General features: G+C 38.2%; 1 protein-coding gene across 4 annotated transcripts in view; it reads left to right on the top strand.

Annotated features, from left to right (window-relative positions):
* Positions 1-303: 303 nt before the first annotated feature.
* PPP3CB (protein phosphatase 3 catalytic subunit beta) overlaps positions 304-16,619 on the top strand; it is a 42,214-nt gene continuing 25,898 nt past the window's right edge. For 3 of the 4 annotated variants that reach the window (XM_086616469.1, XM_086616468.1, XM_086616470.1), the window contains exons 1-3: positions 304-373; positions 12,757-12,957; positions 15,113-15,237. In XM_086616469.1, coding sequence (XP_086472595.1) covers positions 304-373; positions 12,757-12,957; positions 15,113-15,237 — 396 coding nt within the window. The remainder of the gene's footprint in view (positions 374-12,756; positions 12,958-15,112; positions 15,238-16,619) is intronic. The other variant, XM_086616471.1, reaches the window with a different exon arrangement.

Below are 16,619 nucleotides of genomic sequence, written 5' to 3'. Positions count from 1 at the left end.
CGGCCGCGCTCACGGCGCGGCGGAGCCGGGAGTTTCGCCACGCTCCCGTAGTCCCCTCGTGGGGTGGCGGCGCGGTGCATGCCGGGCCCGAGGCGGACTGTCCCTTCGCTGCGCGAGGAGCTGGGAGCCGCGCCTGCCGCCATGTTCCGCTGGGCCGCCGGCGCCCGGGGCCTCTAGCCGCCCCCGCCGCGCCTCGCCGCCGGCCGCCGCACGCCCCTCTCCCCGCCAGCCCGCCGGCGGAGGAGGCGGACGAAGGCGCCGCCGCGCCCAGCAGCCGCCGCCGGAGCCCGGCAGCACCCAGCGATGTCCGCCAAGGAGGGGAGCAAGGTGCTGCTGCTGCCGCCCCACGCCACCAGCGAGCGCGCCGTCAAGGGTGAGCGTCCCCCCCGACCCGCCAGAGCCCGGCGGGGGTGCGGGGAACATGGCTGCCCGGCGCGGCGGGGGTCGAGGCCGCCCGACTCTCGGGGGGCGCCCGGGCTCGGCGGGGCGGCCTGTCCGCGCGTGGGGAGAGGTGCCCTGGCACCCGTGTGCGGGCATCTGACTCGTGCCGCGCTGCCCGCGGGTGGGGATGGGAGCGGCGTGCCCGCGGGAGGCTGCCCGGCTCGGCGCGGGGTGCCTGCGCGGGCGGGGAGGTGTCGGGGTGGGCTCGGTTCGCGGGCGAGGGGGGCCGAGCTGGGCGCGAACGCTGCCAGAGGAGACGGCGGGGGCGGCCCTGCCCGCGGCGAGCCTCGGGGCCGGCCGTCTGCTGGAGCCGCCCGCGGGCCGAGGCTCTGCGCTCCGCGGGTGGCAGCGGCGCCCGAGGCCCGCGGCCGTGGCACGTCCCGCCCGGCGGCGCGGCACGGGCGTGCGTGGGCTCTGCCGGCCGGGGGCACCTTTGGCCCCTCCGCGGCTCGTTCTCTGCGGGGGCTTGCCTCGCTCTGCGCAGAGGAGATCCTTGTAATTGCAGGAGCTGACAGCGCTGAGGAAGAGGGAGTGGGAAGGTGCTGCCGCCCTTTCTATTGGCTGCTGGTCTCGGGTTCCCAGTTGTGTTGGAAAAAATTCACCTTGATCTATTTCTTCGTGGCCTTTCTTGGTAGCACGGTCTCATGGGGAACCTTTAAAAGTCGAACGTTATACTTCACAGAAGAAGAACTGAAACGTTTTAAAGTAGCTACGTCTGTGTAAAACTAAGATAGTCTAGCAGCCAAAATGCTTGTAAAACATCAAGGTGCTTGCTCCAGAGCGCATCAAGTGTGTCATTTTAGTATTTATGGGGAGGACAAGCATTCATAACTAAAGCATCCTAAAATTTATTCATTAGATGTAAATTGTCGTTTGAGAGGATAGCATGGGTAACGCTTCAAAGAATTTCTATATTTTGTTTAATTCCAGATAATATTATTTTGATCTGGAAGGTTTTGATGTTGAACTGAGCTTGGCTATGGCAGTGTGGACGTTTTTGATAGCAGACCTAGGCTATTGGAATTCATGGCTGTACTCAAAGCAGTCTGCTTTTGAAATTGACGTTCCTAGGAACACAGCATCTGCCTGATTTCAAAGGGGCGGAGATCTGTTCATTTAACTTTTTGTATAATAGGGGGTCTTGAGAAATGAAAAAGATGTCTTTGTATGCAGCAGGTCTTAATTAAAGCCTTGGAATCCCATAGGATGTCTTGGAAATCAGTGTGTTTTCCAGTAAGCTGGAAAGCTTTACTCACAGTTAGTTGTTAGTCATTTTGGATTGCTTAACCTGTTGATTTGTTTGAACAAATTGCAAGAGTAAAAGTAGCAAATGTTAAAACTAATCTATTGGAAACTTGTACTCATTAGTGCTACTTTAATGTATAGTGTTTAGACTCGCTGAATTTCTTACCTTTACCACAATTTGTTGTAACAAACTAAGTTCTTCAGACAATGCAGGAGAACTAATGGTAAGTGATTAGATACTTCTGAGTGTGCTGGAAAACCTGCTGATTGCCAATCACGTAATAATTCAGCTTGTTAAATGTGACCTATGCTTCTGGTTGTTTAAAATCATGGTTAAGACTCGCTTTGTTCTAACAGGATTACAGCCTTGGGTTACGGTGTTTCTTTGAACCTGGGTGTGTAGGATACAGAACTGTTGTAAAGGTAATCAGGCATCGATAGCTTCATCTAACATAATTACACCCAGTTGAAAGTTCATATAGCAGTGTTTTTATATTCTTTCTGTTGACCTGTCCCGTCCATAACTGTCATGCTGAATCACTGGCTTCTGGAGAAAGGCTAGACAGCTGTGCCAAGCTGTCCATGTTCTTGGTATGAAAGACAGGGTGGTTTGGTTCCTCCCTCCCCTGTTAGGTGCAGTGCAGTTGAAAATATTTTTTTTTTTTTTTAGACAGTGACCCCAGGGGTGCAAGATTGCAGGTAACGTTAGTGCTAAGTGGGAGTATCTATGCTACCTAAATACGTTTGTTGAAACTATGTTAAAACGTGACAACTGTGTCACATCCCTGTTCAGAAACAGATGTGTTGCCTCTCTCATACCAAGAAACGTTCACCATGCTCTTACCTATTGTACGATGAATAGATTACAGATGTGGTAATACTCTCTTAAGGTGGGCCGTCTGCTTTTGGCAAGCACTGCGTACCAGGGGACCTAAAAATGTTATTTTTTCATACTAGAAATGTGTGGACCAGGTGTGCTGGTGAAACTGTTAAGACAACAGTTCAAATGGTTACATAATGGCTTCTGCTTTCAGCTTCTGTAATGCTTATGAATCATTGCAAAAATTGCCTCTTTTTTCAAAAGCATCAACTTATTTATTGATAATTATTGGTGAATTTTCTTCCTGGAATAAGTTTTGGGGATTCTTTTTAAGGCAATAATTTTCGTGTTTATTTTGTAAACCTGCACCCAGGTTTTCTGTTTCTGCTTGCTGAGACAATTCATTTATAATGTCTCAGATCTTGAGAACAGCCACAGAGAAAAATGTAGTAATGTTTTCTGGTGTATCTGTGTATTGGGCCATTTTTCAGCTTCCATGCTCTCCATATACTAGGTCTTTTTGGGAGGAAATGGAAGTTCATTATTTACTGCTTGCTGATATTTGCATGGTTGCATCTCTCGCTTTTATTTTAGTTTTATTTTCTTCCTCTGTATTACTGGAAGAGGAGGAAAAAAACCCAGAAACCGTTAAATTTCAGAGGCCGTGAGAAATTAAATCCTTTACTACGAGTAATATATGTTGTCAGAAGCGGGCAAGAGATGCTTACCCAAGAAAAAGTGGTTGCATTAAAAGTAACTAATCTTTTCTAATAAGGTAAGATGGTAATTAAGATATATCCCCTTTTATATTTTGACCTGTGTGTTTAGCAACTAGTAGGAAGTGCATTTATCTAGGAAAATACGTGAAAGGTTATCAGGTATAATGGTTATCTTTGACGCATATATAATAAACATAATAATGCCTTTAAATATGCAGTCTATACAGTCTAGCTTTGTTGGTCTGGCATACCTTCCCAAGTATGAATTATGTCATCAAAGATCATTTGTTACTTTTAAAGTACATAAAAAGCTTAAATTTTCTCTTTTCATGGCTTAGTTGAATTGTCTAAGTAATTTGTACTTACAGAGTTTCCTATAAATTAATGGTTAGCTATGGAATTGAAATGTCTGAAGTCAGTTTGGGGCATTTGGTTCCCAAAAGGTATCATGTGGCAAGGCTTTTGTTACTGCTTTTTTAAGAGAGATGAGAAAATGTACCTGTTGTCTTGATTCAGTGTTTTCTAAGGCTGCCTCTTCATCTTTGAGGCACGCTTCACATCTCTTCCACTGTCTTGTGGAAGATAGCATTTTCCTCTGTTACATTTTTTCAAAATCACAGGGCCAAAAAAAAAAAAAATTCTTTAAGCTGCCATTGATGTTTAACTGCAGTATCTGCTTCTTTTGGGTTTACCTTTTTTTTTTTTTGATGGTTATTGACTGATTGCAGTCAGCGCACTTGACATTTCAGTGCATGTGACTTTCATACTTCAAATTTGTCATTATATCTTTTCTGCTTAAACAACTGTTTCACTACCTTGTAAAGTGTTTCTCTCTGATAGGGAGGAAGACGTTCTTGTAAGCTCAGACAGTTTGATAGAGTAGTCCTGAGCATGGCAGAGAGGATTCTTCGTGGGCTTTCCTTAGAGGGAAAAGCACCAGGGCTTCTCTGACCGACCTGTGAGTAGCTGCACTACAAAATTGTACTTGGGTGTAGTCTGTTCTCCCTGGCATTGTGCTTTGCCCACTGTTGAATGTCACTAGGCTTTGGGAAGCAGTCAACGGACCTTGTTGTGCTGAGCCAGTGGATATTTTTTGCTAAATTTGGATATGATGTCCAATCTTGAGGAAATGGGAGGCTTCAGTATTACTTTGTTTTAGGTAAAATTCACGATGCTGTCTGATTGGCAGACAGTCATTTTGGTTATTAAATGGTAGCTCATTGAAACACCTCTTCAGAGAAGCACAAAGAGAAGTAACTCATAGCCTTGAGCAGGGTCCTAAATTAAAACACTAATAGCTACTTTTTAACAATGATTTCCACTTAGGAGGAAAAGAAATCATTGCAGTATTTAACTTCAAAATTCAGTCTGGTTAAAAAAAAAAAACAAGTAAAAAGATAAATGCTTACAGGCAACATGAAGGCTATTTTGAAAATACTATAAGGCACTTAGAATGCCTTTGTGCCGTTGGTCAGAAATGATTATAAAATGATCCAGAAAAGCAGCAGAGTAAGGAGAGCATTAAAAGGTCATACTTAAAAAAAAAAAAAAAACCACAGTTTTGTTTTGGGAGAGACAATGGAGTGGAACTGAATTCTGATAAGTTAGTTAGTGGTGGTTTTTTTGTTGTATTTTTTTTGTTGTTTGTATTTTTTTTTTTTTTTTTTTAGAGAGGATGATTACTGTGGATGAATCTTAAAAATAACAACAACAAAACCCAAAAAAACCCACCCAAAAAAAAATGGAAGCCGGCTTTAATTTCAGTAGGGCCAATTGACAGTTGAATCTTGGGAAGGTAAAGTCACAGAAGAAAAATCTGTCAGCTACTTATATGAGTGTTTATTGTGTAGGGAACTAAGGACTCTTTCACATGTGAGTCAATTCTTATTGCTGAGTGAGACCAAAGGATTGTCTCATAGAAACGTAAGTGGTTTCAGAACATATCAACAGAACAAATGTTAAAAAAGAAATATGCCAGGACCAGAAGATACTTATCTAGTGGATCTAAAGGAATTCTTTGGGGTTTTTGGGTGCAAAATTGCAGATTTATTTTCCATAGCCTGTGGCACAGCTTGTCTTCTGAGTCTGAGAAATAGAGCACAGCAGCATTTTTTAAAAAGCTCTAGGTTGAACTGGAGAGCTGTAGATCACTAAGTTTAATTTAAGCAGACTCATAGCACTTGTAAAAAAGAACAGACTAACTGTGTCCCTGGGGAAATACAGTATTAAAGAGGAGTTGGTACAGTTTTCATAGATGGAAATCAAGAGAAATTGTTAGCATATTTTGGAGGAGCCAGTGAGCTGGTTGATCCAGGCAAAAATATTCATCAAGTTCCTTCATCAGAGCCTTTAAAGTATGCAGAAGAGGAAATATCCTCTTTTGGATCAAAATTACTTAGGAAAGAAAGGATGCTAATAGGTAATAGACTTCCATGGTTGAGGGAGGTTAACATCTGTCATCTGTGCTCTTTAAATGTATTCATATGTTATTTAGAAACCAGAGTGAATGGCAAATAATAACACTTATTCAGGATAGTGAACTTCCAGAGATGTTTCAGAAAGCTCTTGTTAGACTGAGTGCCTGGGCAAAGAAATTACAGGAGACACTGTTCTGGTAAAGGCAGAGTAGACTCTACAGGGGAAAAACAATTCTTGCTTAAATGTAGAGGGCAATGAACTCTCGAAAGAAATATTAGGATCTGTATGGATAATGTTCTGAAAATGTTAGTGGAGTGACAGTTAAACAGGCTGATAGGAATTTAGGGATTATTAGAAGATCAGTTTAGAAAAAGGAGAATGCACCATCATGCCATTATATGCATCTTGTGTTATGTGTGCATCTTGAACAGCAGCATGTAATTTTGGTCCCCCTTCCTGATTTTCTTCTTTATCTGAAGATGTGTTCGGAGGCACAGAGTGGCTTTCATGCAAGGTGGAGCAACAAAGATGAGAAATCTGTGACTTGGAAAAGGGATAGCTGAGTAGGAGATAGAGTTAGATGTTGCTTACATCATGAATGGTATTTAATGGAAAAGTTGAATAGGAGACAACTGTAATTCTTGTCTCCCTGTGAAGAGGAGAAATGCAGTACTAGACAATGTTTTCCAGAAATGAATGTAAAGGAAAGGTGAAATACTTTTTCATATAATGTGTAACTAAAATTGTGGAATTCATACCAATAAGGTGCAGTGGAGGCAAAAACTATAAAAGCGTCTATTCAGGGTCTGGACAAAATAGTGAAAAATAGTTCTATTGGTGATCATAAACATGATGGTCTGTATGAAACTCTAGAGGAAAACCTTAAACCACCCTGTTTGGAAAACAGAATATGGGGAGGGAAGGTCCTATGAGCCCATCATTGCCAGAAGCACATTTAAGCACTAAATAATCTTTTGACCTAACGCACTAGGGCCATTTTAACGGGAGGAGCATCTTTAAATACTTCTAAAACAAATAATTCTTTTTTTTTCTGAGAGAAACTTCCGAAAGCATCAACCAAGTTAATTGAAAAATTACACAGACAGTATAAAAGGTGAATGTGCCATGGCGTGCTAGGTATACCAGCAGTTTCATTTGAGATTTAAAATTCTACGAAACTTTCAAGACTGCAAGTACATGGTAAGTAAGGATAAAATAAATAGTGCCTGCAGTGCTTTTGTGGGGTTTCAAGGTTTACAGGGTCATTTTTTCTTGCTTCTAGAATGCTTGTTAATATAGCAGGTGGCATGCATTCAAAGAAACTTGAGTAAAGGGGTAGTTTTTGTGGCATTTAGGAAAAATACCATAATTTGCAAGAAACTGACTTTGCTGAATCTGTGCTTTCTTGTTTGGGATGAATAGGGTAACTCGTATCTTTTGACAACTATTGATTCTAGCTTTCTGATTCAAGTAGACGCTGCTGTGTATTTGTGCTTAACTAATATTTTCAAGGTTGCTGGTCCATAGACCATCTGTGATGTCTTTATGCTATTTCTTTTCGAGTCTCTTCTGCCAAACGCAGAAGGATAATTGGATATTTTCTGTCCTCATAGCAGTCATGGTGCTACATCTCTCTCTTCTTTATACATGTTAGCAGAGGCATGAGAACTCCAGGGACAGACTGAAAGATGATCTAGGTGTTAGGCTTTGTGATTCTTCTGAGTGACAATGCATAGACAGCAATGCATTTATAAAACCAAAAGCCCACAAAACCTGACAAAACGACAGAAAAACCGCAGACAACTATGCTATTGTGGTAATAAACCTGCTGACAAAAGGAAGAATACTGGCCTATCTTTTCACTAGACACCAGGATTGTATTGATGTATGATGTCACTTAGTGGAGACAAACATTGTATACTGCTTTGTGTGTACTGCCACCAAAGCAACAAATTCTGTACAAACGCAATGTCTGTGTTTAGTAACCTTAGTAATGTGAGTTGAGACTTTATCTATGAAATCAAAACCACTCTAACAGAAAATCAGATCTGGAACGTTGAACATGCTTATACAGCCAAAGCTGAGTTCATGGAATACGTCATAGGCTCCTGATTATAGAGGAAAAATGGCTAATTTTCTTTCATTGTCCGGGAAAAAGAATTATTGATGTTCTGCTTAAGAGCAGAAAATAATTCACTTGTGAACTATGGTACCTAGTTGATCCCTGATACTTTTTCCTACCATTAGTCTAGAGGCTTTGAACTCATCTTGTTTCATGAGCTTGTTCCGACAGGGTGTCTCTGACACAATCCAGATTTAACCAAGGTTATTGAAATGGACATATATATCAGTGTGGTTTAAATTTACAGTGTCTACATGTAAGATTTCATTAGCAGCTACTGTTGTACTCAGTTACTAGGCAATGTGAGGTCTGCTTTGGGTCTGGAAGTAGCGTGTTTGTGTTCGTTGCCATACTGCAGCTCTCAGAAGGGATTATTATATTGGGTAAAGTGCCATGCTAATGTAGTTTTTCTACTTTTGAACCTCTTCATGATATACTGTGAATTTATCCGTTCAGATTGGTGCTAACTTTTGGATCTCTGTAGCACGCTTTATTGTAAGGTATAAATGTACCCTGAGGCTTGTAGAAAGTCAGTGCAGAACTAGGTTTAGAGGTTTTACTTTTGATATCTCCGTTTCAAGTAGTACTGCAGTACAAAGAAAAAGTGATTTTTTTTCCTGTTTGTAAATGCATGTACAAATACTAATAAAAACTATCAAAACCTTTTTGTTAACAAATCCCAAAAGCTAGTTACTGTTTTTCTCCCCTGCATTACTGCTTAAAATCTTGAATCAATGTAATTAAAATTATGTCATAGATACATATTTACAAAGTGATTAATTTTGACGAGTAAGCAATGGTTTGTTTTAGAAAATCTTGTATGTTGTTGTAAATCATGATGTGTTATCTTTGTTAGTAACATATATACTTTTACTAATAGGATACAGTCCGTGATTTTGTACTGCAGTGTGTATTGCTTTAGAGATTCATCTCTAAATGCTTTTCTATTGCTTAGCTTTGCTGGGAGTGCAAGAAGGGAATCCCTTAATGACTAACACCATGTTATTTCCTTAGGGTAATTGCTCTTAATTACCATTTCGTTACTTCCCCAGAGTGCAGGTTATGCACAAAGACTTTGCAACATGGATTATATTTCTGTCTTGGAACACATCATGCTGCAACTCTTTTTCCTCAGGCTATAACATTCTATTACTACTTCATCAGAGGTTCAATAAAACCCATTAGTTTGCAGAAATTGTCTATGTGCTTCAAAAATTATCATCCTTAACCTTTTAAAAGATGTTATTTGTAGTATTTGTCAAAGGTATGAGCTCTAATATAATGTTGAATATTGTTAAGACAAAAATTAAAGTATAAAATAGAAATAAACAGTTTTTATGGTAAGTGTTACTGTTTTATTCAACTGAGTGATGCAGATAAAATCTTTGGCCATGTGTTATTCTGCCTTCTCTGAAGATTATTCTAAAAAGAATGTAATCCTTTTTGAGCAATAGGAAAATACATGTATTTTGTGAAAAGGATTTTGTTAAACTCTGAAAAACTAGTTTTAAGACTTCATTTTTTCGTGAGGCAAATACAACTTTAGACATGCTTAACTAGTACTGATGTTAACACTCATGATTTTTTGACATTATGGATAACCCCTGGATATACAGAGGTTTTAATTTGAATACATATATTAATTCAAATTATTTGAAACAGTTCTTTCAAGACATTGGACAGAAACATCTGTTTTTATAACCTCTTATGAAACCTTTATAATCATTAGAAAATGTAACTTTCTAGAGGAACTCAAAACTGTAGTTCATTAAAATAGACATAATTAATTTTTGTGCAAATTTGATCTGAAATATATTATGTGGACATAAGAACTATATTAAGAGAATAAAATTTAATCTGCTATGTGCTTAGAACCCCTGAAATATTTCTGAACTGTTATAAGGAAGAGGTCGACACCATCTTTCTGAATTCTGCAGCCATTGGTAGTCATAATGGGTCAGTAATGATTTGCACATAAGAGAACGAAGAACAACTGGTCGCCTCAACAAACCATTCTCTACCACACCCTACGTCTAACCAAAAATACTCCAAAAAGAAAAAAAGTCATCTTTCACTTAAGTAAATGGTTATCTAGGAATAATACTAGGTCTAATGAAGCATGGTTCCTACAAAACTGTGTCTTGGAGGTGATTGACTTTGGTTCTGGGAAGGTATGATCTCTAACGCTTTTGCAACAATTAAAGCAGGAGAAATCTACTTTGTGGATTGTCTGGTCTCTCATAAAAGGATGAGCTCAAAGTGTTACTGAAGGCAGTTGTGATCCCACAAATAATGTGTTAAAAAACGTGGGGGAAGAAATGGCCTAAATCTAATTTATGTACAGATTAATATAAACTTCCAAATAATGCAAAAATAACATTAAGAGAATATGGAAGTTAGAAAGTCAAGTTTAAAAAAACAGTGAATTTTAGAATTGATGCTTGTGTGGTTGTAATTAAGTGCTTCTAAAAAAATAAGTTCAAGTTACCTTGTTGGAACAATGGATTTCTCTTTTCAGAGACAGATTTAGGTTTTTAGACAATTGCTGTACATGGAACAGAAGTGGTTGTTGTCTTTTGATTTCTTAAATATGTTAAGTTTATTAACATTTGGACTATATGGAGTTTTAACACTTCTAAATGAAACTCAAATCATTACTAAAGGAGGCTGGAAGGAAAGGCATGCCGTTTCTTTTCTGTTAATAAAATGCTTTAAGTCCAAAAATAAAGTGCCAAATGTGTTCTACACTGGGTAGTGTCAAGGCACATTTTTCAGCTTTTTCCTGCTTAGAAACTTTTATAAGAGGAAGAATAGACAATTCTCCAGACAAATTATTTTCTAGTATAGTTTAATTTCAGTGAATATATACATGTGAGTTATGCATCAGTTGTTTTATTGATAGATTTTTATCATTGCATGAAACAGAATGGTAGCAATGTGTTGCTAGAAATCTAGAAGTCAATTTAAATGAAGTCAGTGAATGTTTTAGTATTTAAGCATTGATTTTTGGAATGTAAATTTTAACTTTGGAGAGTAAGAAAATAAAGTATGAATAATCTATCTCCAAGTGTATTCATACCACTAGTTGTTCTTATCTTTGTATAGATGTGTTTCTCCAGTTTTTCTTTTTAAGCATATTTGAAATAATATTTAAATGGAGAGAAAGTGGATGGTTTTGCTCCTTTTCTCTTTTATTTAATTCTTTCAATAGTGGTATGCTTTTTTTGGGGGTGTTTCTTTTTTTTTCCAAATTAGTTTTTTTTCCTGTAATCCTGCATGAGCGTGGTGATATTCTGATGGATTGCTTAGTGGCAATTTTGATGTATCCTTTTCTTCCGTGTCCCACATCCATGTTTCATTTGTGCAGTAACTGAACTGGCATTGTTTGAATTCATGTAAGCTGATGGCCGTCAGGTGTGCTGTCTGGGCAGTTGCTGAGGCTGGTTTGGTCATCAGCCTCAGACCTCTCATCTGCTCCACTTTTTTGAGACATGGATCGCATATAGCTGCTTTTGACCCGCAAGCCAGGATCCAAGGACTTCTGATACTTGCAGTAATTTCTAAGCTTGTGTCTAGTACATGGGCAGCCTCTACTCTTAGTTTAATCTTTTTCGAGACAGTACAACAGGAAAATAAGGAAAACAAGCTCAAAGAAGGAATTTCAACCTACAATTGTAGGCTCCGCAAATTACATTTTTTTCTGATTGTGTGAACTTGTTCTGAGTGGATGGACAGAACTTCAGACTGGCGGAGTCCATCCTGCCCCTTTCTGCCGTTCAGGGGCGAAGAGCTGTGAGTGCTGCCCTTGCTTTACCTTCTCCATTAATGCAGTCATAGACCTCTGTTAGAGTCCCCCTTAGTTTTCATGGGTTTAGGCTGAAGAATCCTAGTCTACTTAGTTATTCCTGTAGCAGAAATCATTATAGCTTTTTGATTTCCAGTATTGTTCCTTGAATCCTTTTTTAATTATTCTTTGTTTTTTATACGGTGGGCAAACCAGAGTTGTATACTGGATTTATTAATGGCGTAATTGCATCTTTGTTTTCTATTTGCAAATAATTTTTAACGTTCAGTTTTCTAGGTTTCTTTGACTTGTCAGAATCGAATATTTTCCTAGAACTATAGGAAGGACCTTGCTTCTAAATAGTAGTAGTAATTTTATAACCTGTGATTTTTATATGTAGTTAGAATTTATTTCCTTCATTAATTTGCATTTATTAATATTTCATGCATCATATTCTGCTGAGCCACTCAGAGCTACTTCTGTAGCTCTTCATAGCCTGCTCTACTCTTCATTGTCTGTAATACGTACTGTCACCTGAAGGCTGCATTGCTCCATGAGTTACCTTCTTTTCAGTGTAATTAATGAATTTATTAAATAGCACAGATTCTAGTGGGCCTCCTCGGGTGACCACCTTCTTTTCCAGGTGCTGGCTACTACCTTCTTTTATTTCTAGTCCTTCAAAAAGTACTGCATTCTTTTCTTGCTACATTTGGATTTGTTGTGGGTTTTTGTTTCTTTTTTGTTTGTTTGGGTTTTTTTTGTTTGTTTTGTTTTGTTTGTTTTTCTTGAGGCTTTGATGATGGGCTTGTTTTAAAATGCCTTTTGCAAGTCTGAGTGAATGTTTAATGGATGGATCTCCTGCATCCCCAATACTTTTTGAGTCCTTCAGAGAATGGCAGTATATTGGAGAGAGATGATGTCTCTTTACAAAGGCAGTTTTGACTCTTCCAAATGTGGTACATAGTATTGTGCCTTGTAACTCTTTTTATAGTTTCTACAAACTTGCACACATTATAGATGTTAATTTTTTTAATACGTACAGATAGCACTATTCCATCGAGCTTTTAATGATGTCATCAAGCTGATTGATTGAAAGACAAATTTGCTACTTTGGATAGCAGCTGTTCCATGATAGAACCAATCCTAGATGGAGTGTGTTTTTAAAATAGCATTGTTGCAACTACTGTTTCTTCTTTTAAAATTTTAGCTGTCCCTTTTCCACCAACGCATCGCTTGACGTCTGAAGAAGTGTTTGACACAGATGGTAGACCAAGGGTTGATATTTTGAAGAACCACTTGATAAAAGAAGGTCGAGTGGATGAAGAAATTGCACTTAGAATCATCAATGAGGGTGCTGCAATATTACGGAGGGAAAAAACTATGATAGAAGTTGAAGCTCCAATTACAGGTAATATTTCTAGATAATTTCACTCATAATTAAATTTGAAAGAAGCCAGATTTTTTCAGTAGTGGATTTTGTCTTAAAAATTGCTAAAATAAAATTTCTGTATAATGTTGTTGAATTATCCCTCACAACTGTATTTGTTTAACAGTACTGAAATGGTCTGACAAAATAGGCTGCACATTACTTTGCAAAATGAAGGCATTAAACCTATTGGAAAAAATAGTGGGATTGGTATTAAAATGACAAAGTAGAAAGTAGTTAAAGGCTGATGAATTACAGAATTCTATTTCCTGCAGTGTTATAAGTGGGAATAAATACCTCTATGTGGAATAGAAAAATGAACTCAGAATTATCCTGAAATCCAAACACGTGAAGAGAAGCTAATTGCTGTGGTTGAAGCTCATGCTGTGAACTGGAATTCTGAGTGAAAAATACACCTTTATAGTTCCTCTGTAGATGAGACTGACAATTTCATGTAAAACCATGTTCTTATGAGGGCAATAGTACTGGAAAGTGTTGAAGGGTTGTTTTAGCATCTTAAATGCACTAGGACCATATCCACCGCGATACAAAACTGATTCTTAGGGGGTCTTGGAGTATCTTCATGATTTGACTATTTCTATTTCTGTTTGGCCTGGTGACAGATGGAAGTGGTGTCCTTTAGTACTTTTATTTACAAACAATCCAGACTCATAGGAAATAGTTTGCATTGCATATCTGTTATTTATGATAATGAAAGTAGATTTGATTTTTTGTGTTCAGATCAGATTTTCTTTCGTTTTAATGTGTTTTCTTCTAAAAGGACCTGTATAACATTAATGTCTGAAAAGCTTCTTTTAGGGCATCAGCTTGCTTTAATTTGTTAGTATCGGATAAATGGAAGCTTTAAACACTACATCGTTACTATTGATGTCTTTTTAAAAAATGAATGATTGAAATGGTGGAAACCACTGAGTGACTATCTGGACTCTTGAGTCTTTTGAAGCTACAGATAAAGCTCAAAACTACAGTGTTGTCCATATGTTTAGAATTTTTATATTTCAGTTTATTCAGGTAGTTATCCAGAGCTACTAGTATATTGTCAGCTGAAAAAGAAGGAAATTTCTTGCAGTGTTTGAGTAGAAATCTTAAGAAAAGTGACATAAAAGAGGACATATTCTATTTAGTGTAATATTTTGTAGGTCATGATGACAAATGGTCTGCTCCAAGGGAATAACAACCTTTAAAGTATGGTGTGCCATATCCAGTATTTCTTTCTAAAACTAGAACAACTTTTTTTCCCCAAAAAAATATACTGAAACTCTGAGAAGTCAGAAGATGCTATTCATCAGTTGATCAGTGACATTTTGCATCAACAGAAGGCATAGTCCATCAAATTCCAGTTAATTATCATCAGCAATACCTCATGCAGAAACAAGAAGGCAGTTTCTGACTTCCACTGAGCCGGGAACTCCTGTGGGAATGAGGAGTTGTCTCTTCCATACATTTTTTAATTTATTTGTTTTTTAATTGTGAGATGATGTGGCCTTAACTGTATGCTCCTCAAAGTCTTCCCATCTGCAATCTTCAACACTTCTGCCTTAGGTTGCTGACCATTAGTCTTGTCCTGTCTCTTATTCTAAAAACACAAGAGAAAGCCACTGTTGAAATAGTGAACATGGTTATTTGAAGGATAAAAATAACTGAGAAAGAGAAGATATGATATTAAAAGATATGTTAGCCTGACTCAGAAGCAAAAGCGTGCTCCCTACTTTTTTCAGTCCCACACAGACACAGCAAATTGTTGCAAAGCAGCAGGCATTTCCAAATATGCATACCAAGGAGAATTTGCAAAGGTACCTAAGGGACTGGGGAGGACAGTAAAGACAACTGCTGACAACTTTCAAGACCTCAATGTTCAGTGCATTAACTGTGTTTGAAAAATATTCCACAATCTGCTAGACTCAAGCAGGGCTGTCACCAGCGTTGTCACAGGTAGTGAGGACAGCATCTTAATGAAAAACAAAGGTGGAAGCTTCAAAAAATTCTGTTATTCCTGCTTTATACCTGCCTTTCCTCTTAATTAGAAGTACTTTGTGGCTGTTTACTTAACTATAACTTAGTAACTTTTCTGTTAGATTTTTTTTTTAATTAATTTGAACAAAATTTTTGCTTGCAGTGTGTGGTGATATTCATGGCCAGTTCTTTGATCTAATGAAGCTGTTTGAAGTGGGAGGATCACCTGCTAACACAAGATACCTCTTCCTCGGTGACTATGTAGACAGAGGTTATTTTAGTATAGAGGTAACTGAATATATTAATCTGTTTTGTCCTAAATTTTTCTGTAAGCACACTGTCACAGAGGTTTTCAAATGAAATTTTAGGTCTGCTTTAACTTGTCAATGTGTTCTTCCTTGCTGTGCTTTCTCCCATGACAGAAGCCTGTTTAAAGGAGAATATTGACCAGTCATTCAGACTGTCCTGTTGGAATCACTAGACTTCCTCATTTTTCCTCTTCTTTCTTTAGTTAGTTTTTAAAAAGTTGAATTCTATGGCATTATTGTACATAATCCTGCTTCTCTGGTAATATGCAGGAAGGTGTATTTGTATGTTTTTGGAGAACAGGTGAGTTATGACTGCAAGATATTTTAATTTATTATAGGTGTTTATCTGTATAAAGTAGATTCGTTTTGCTTATGTAATCAAATGTTTTTTAATAATTATGAATATTTTTCCTTACTAAAATTCTGAGGGCATTTACAGATATTCCCTAAGGATGACCTGTGTTTCTGCCATTAATTTTTCAGGTATTTTGAATTCAAATAATTTTTTAATTTTCAGCATATTTATTAAGTATACTACATTCCAGAAATATTCATTTATTCATATCAGTTAATTTCAGAGCTGTGATTTTAAAATTAACTATTCTTCTGGAGCCAGCTTGGAACGTGCCTCAGCTTGGAGTCTCTTCATAGATACCAAGTCTAATAGAGTGACATACCATTTGAAATAGTATTTTGCAAGTCATGGTGTATGATACTTCATTTCTGCATTAAAATTATGCTATTCTAATAACATGTGTGGGTATTTACTGTTAAGGACATGCACAACACCTTTTGGAGTTGTTAGGGATGGTAGACAAAAAGGAGATGCAGCAAGAGTGATTGCCTCGAAGTCATTTATAAGGAAAAATTTCAACAGACATTCCCTATTTATTAATTCAATGACCTTAGACTGTTCTTACTGTCCTCGAAAAGGACATTACATAGCAGCACTATATGTTAATATATCAAAACATGGCATGAAAGCTTTTCAACTGTTACACTTACAAAAAACTTTTGATCAATGGATGTTACTGAATATATTAATAAGAATAGGCTCAAATTTTTTCCTCATGATTTTAATTATTTTTTTTATTATAACATCTGGCATGCTGAATATACTTGCAGAATATAGAAAGATCTGCTAAATATACTCTTGAAAACCACTACAGGGTTCTTAAAAGGCTTGTCTTTCTTCATTGAGATAATCTGCTCGCTTCTGCTCTGAGTGGCTGTGGGAACATCAGTGAAGCATATGGCAGATTATCTGAATGAAGTTGAATTGCTGCAAGTGCATGAAGGCAGGGCTATGCTTTATGGTCCTGTTGTGAAAGAAAAGAAGTAGGAGGTAAAAGTCATCCGTTT

Source organism: Tauraco erythrolophus, chromosome 9, assembly GCF_009769465.1.
Source record: "Tauraco erythrolophus isolate bTauEry1 chromosome 9, bTauEry1.pri, whole genome shotgun sequence".
In the NCBI taxonomy this organism is placed as follows: Eukaryota; Metazoa; Chordata; class Aves; order Musophagiformes; family Musophagidae; genus Tauraco; species Tauraco erythrolophus.
The sequence above is the reverse complement of the archived record's forward strand: the minus strand, read 5'-3'. Positions and strand labels throughout refer to the sequence as shown.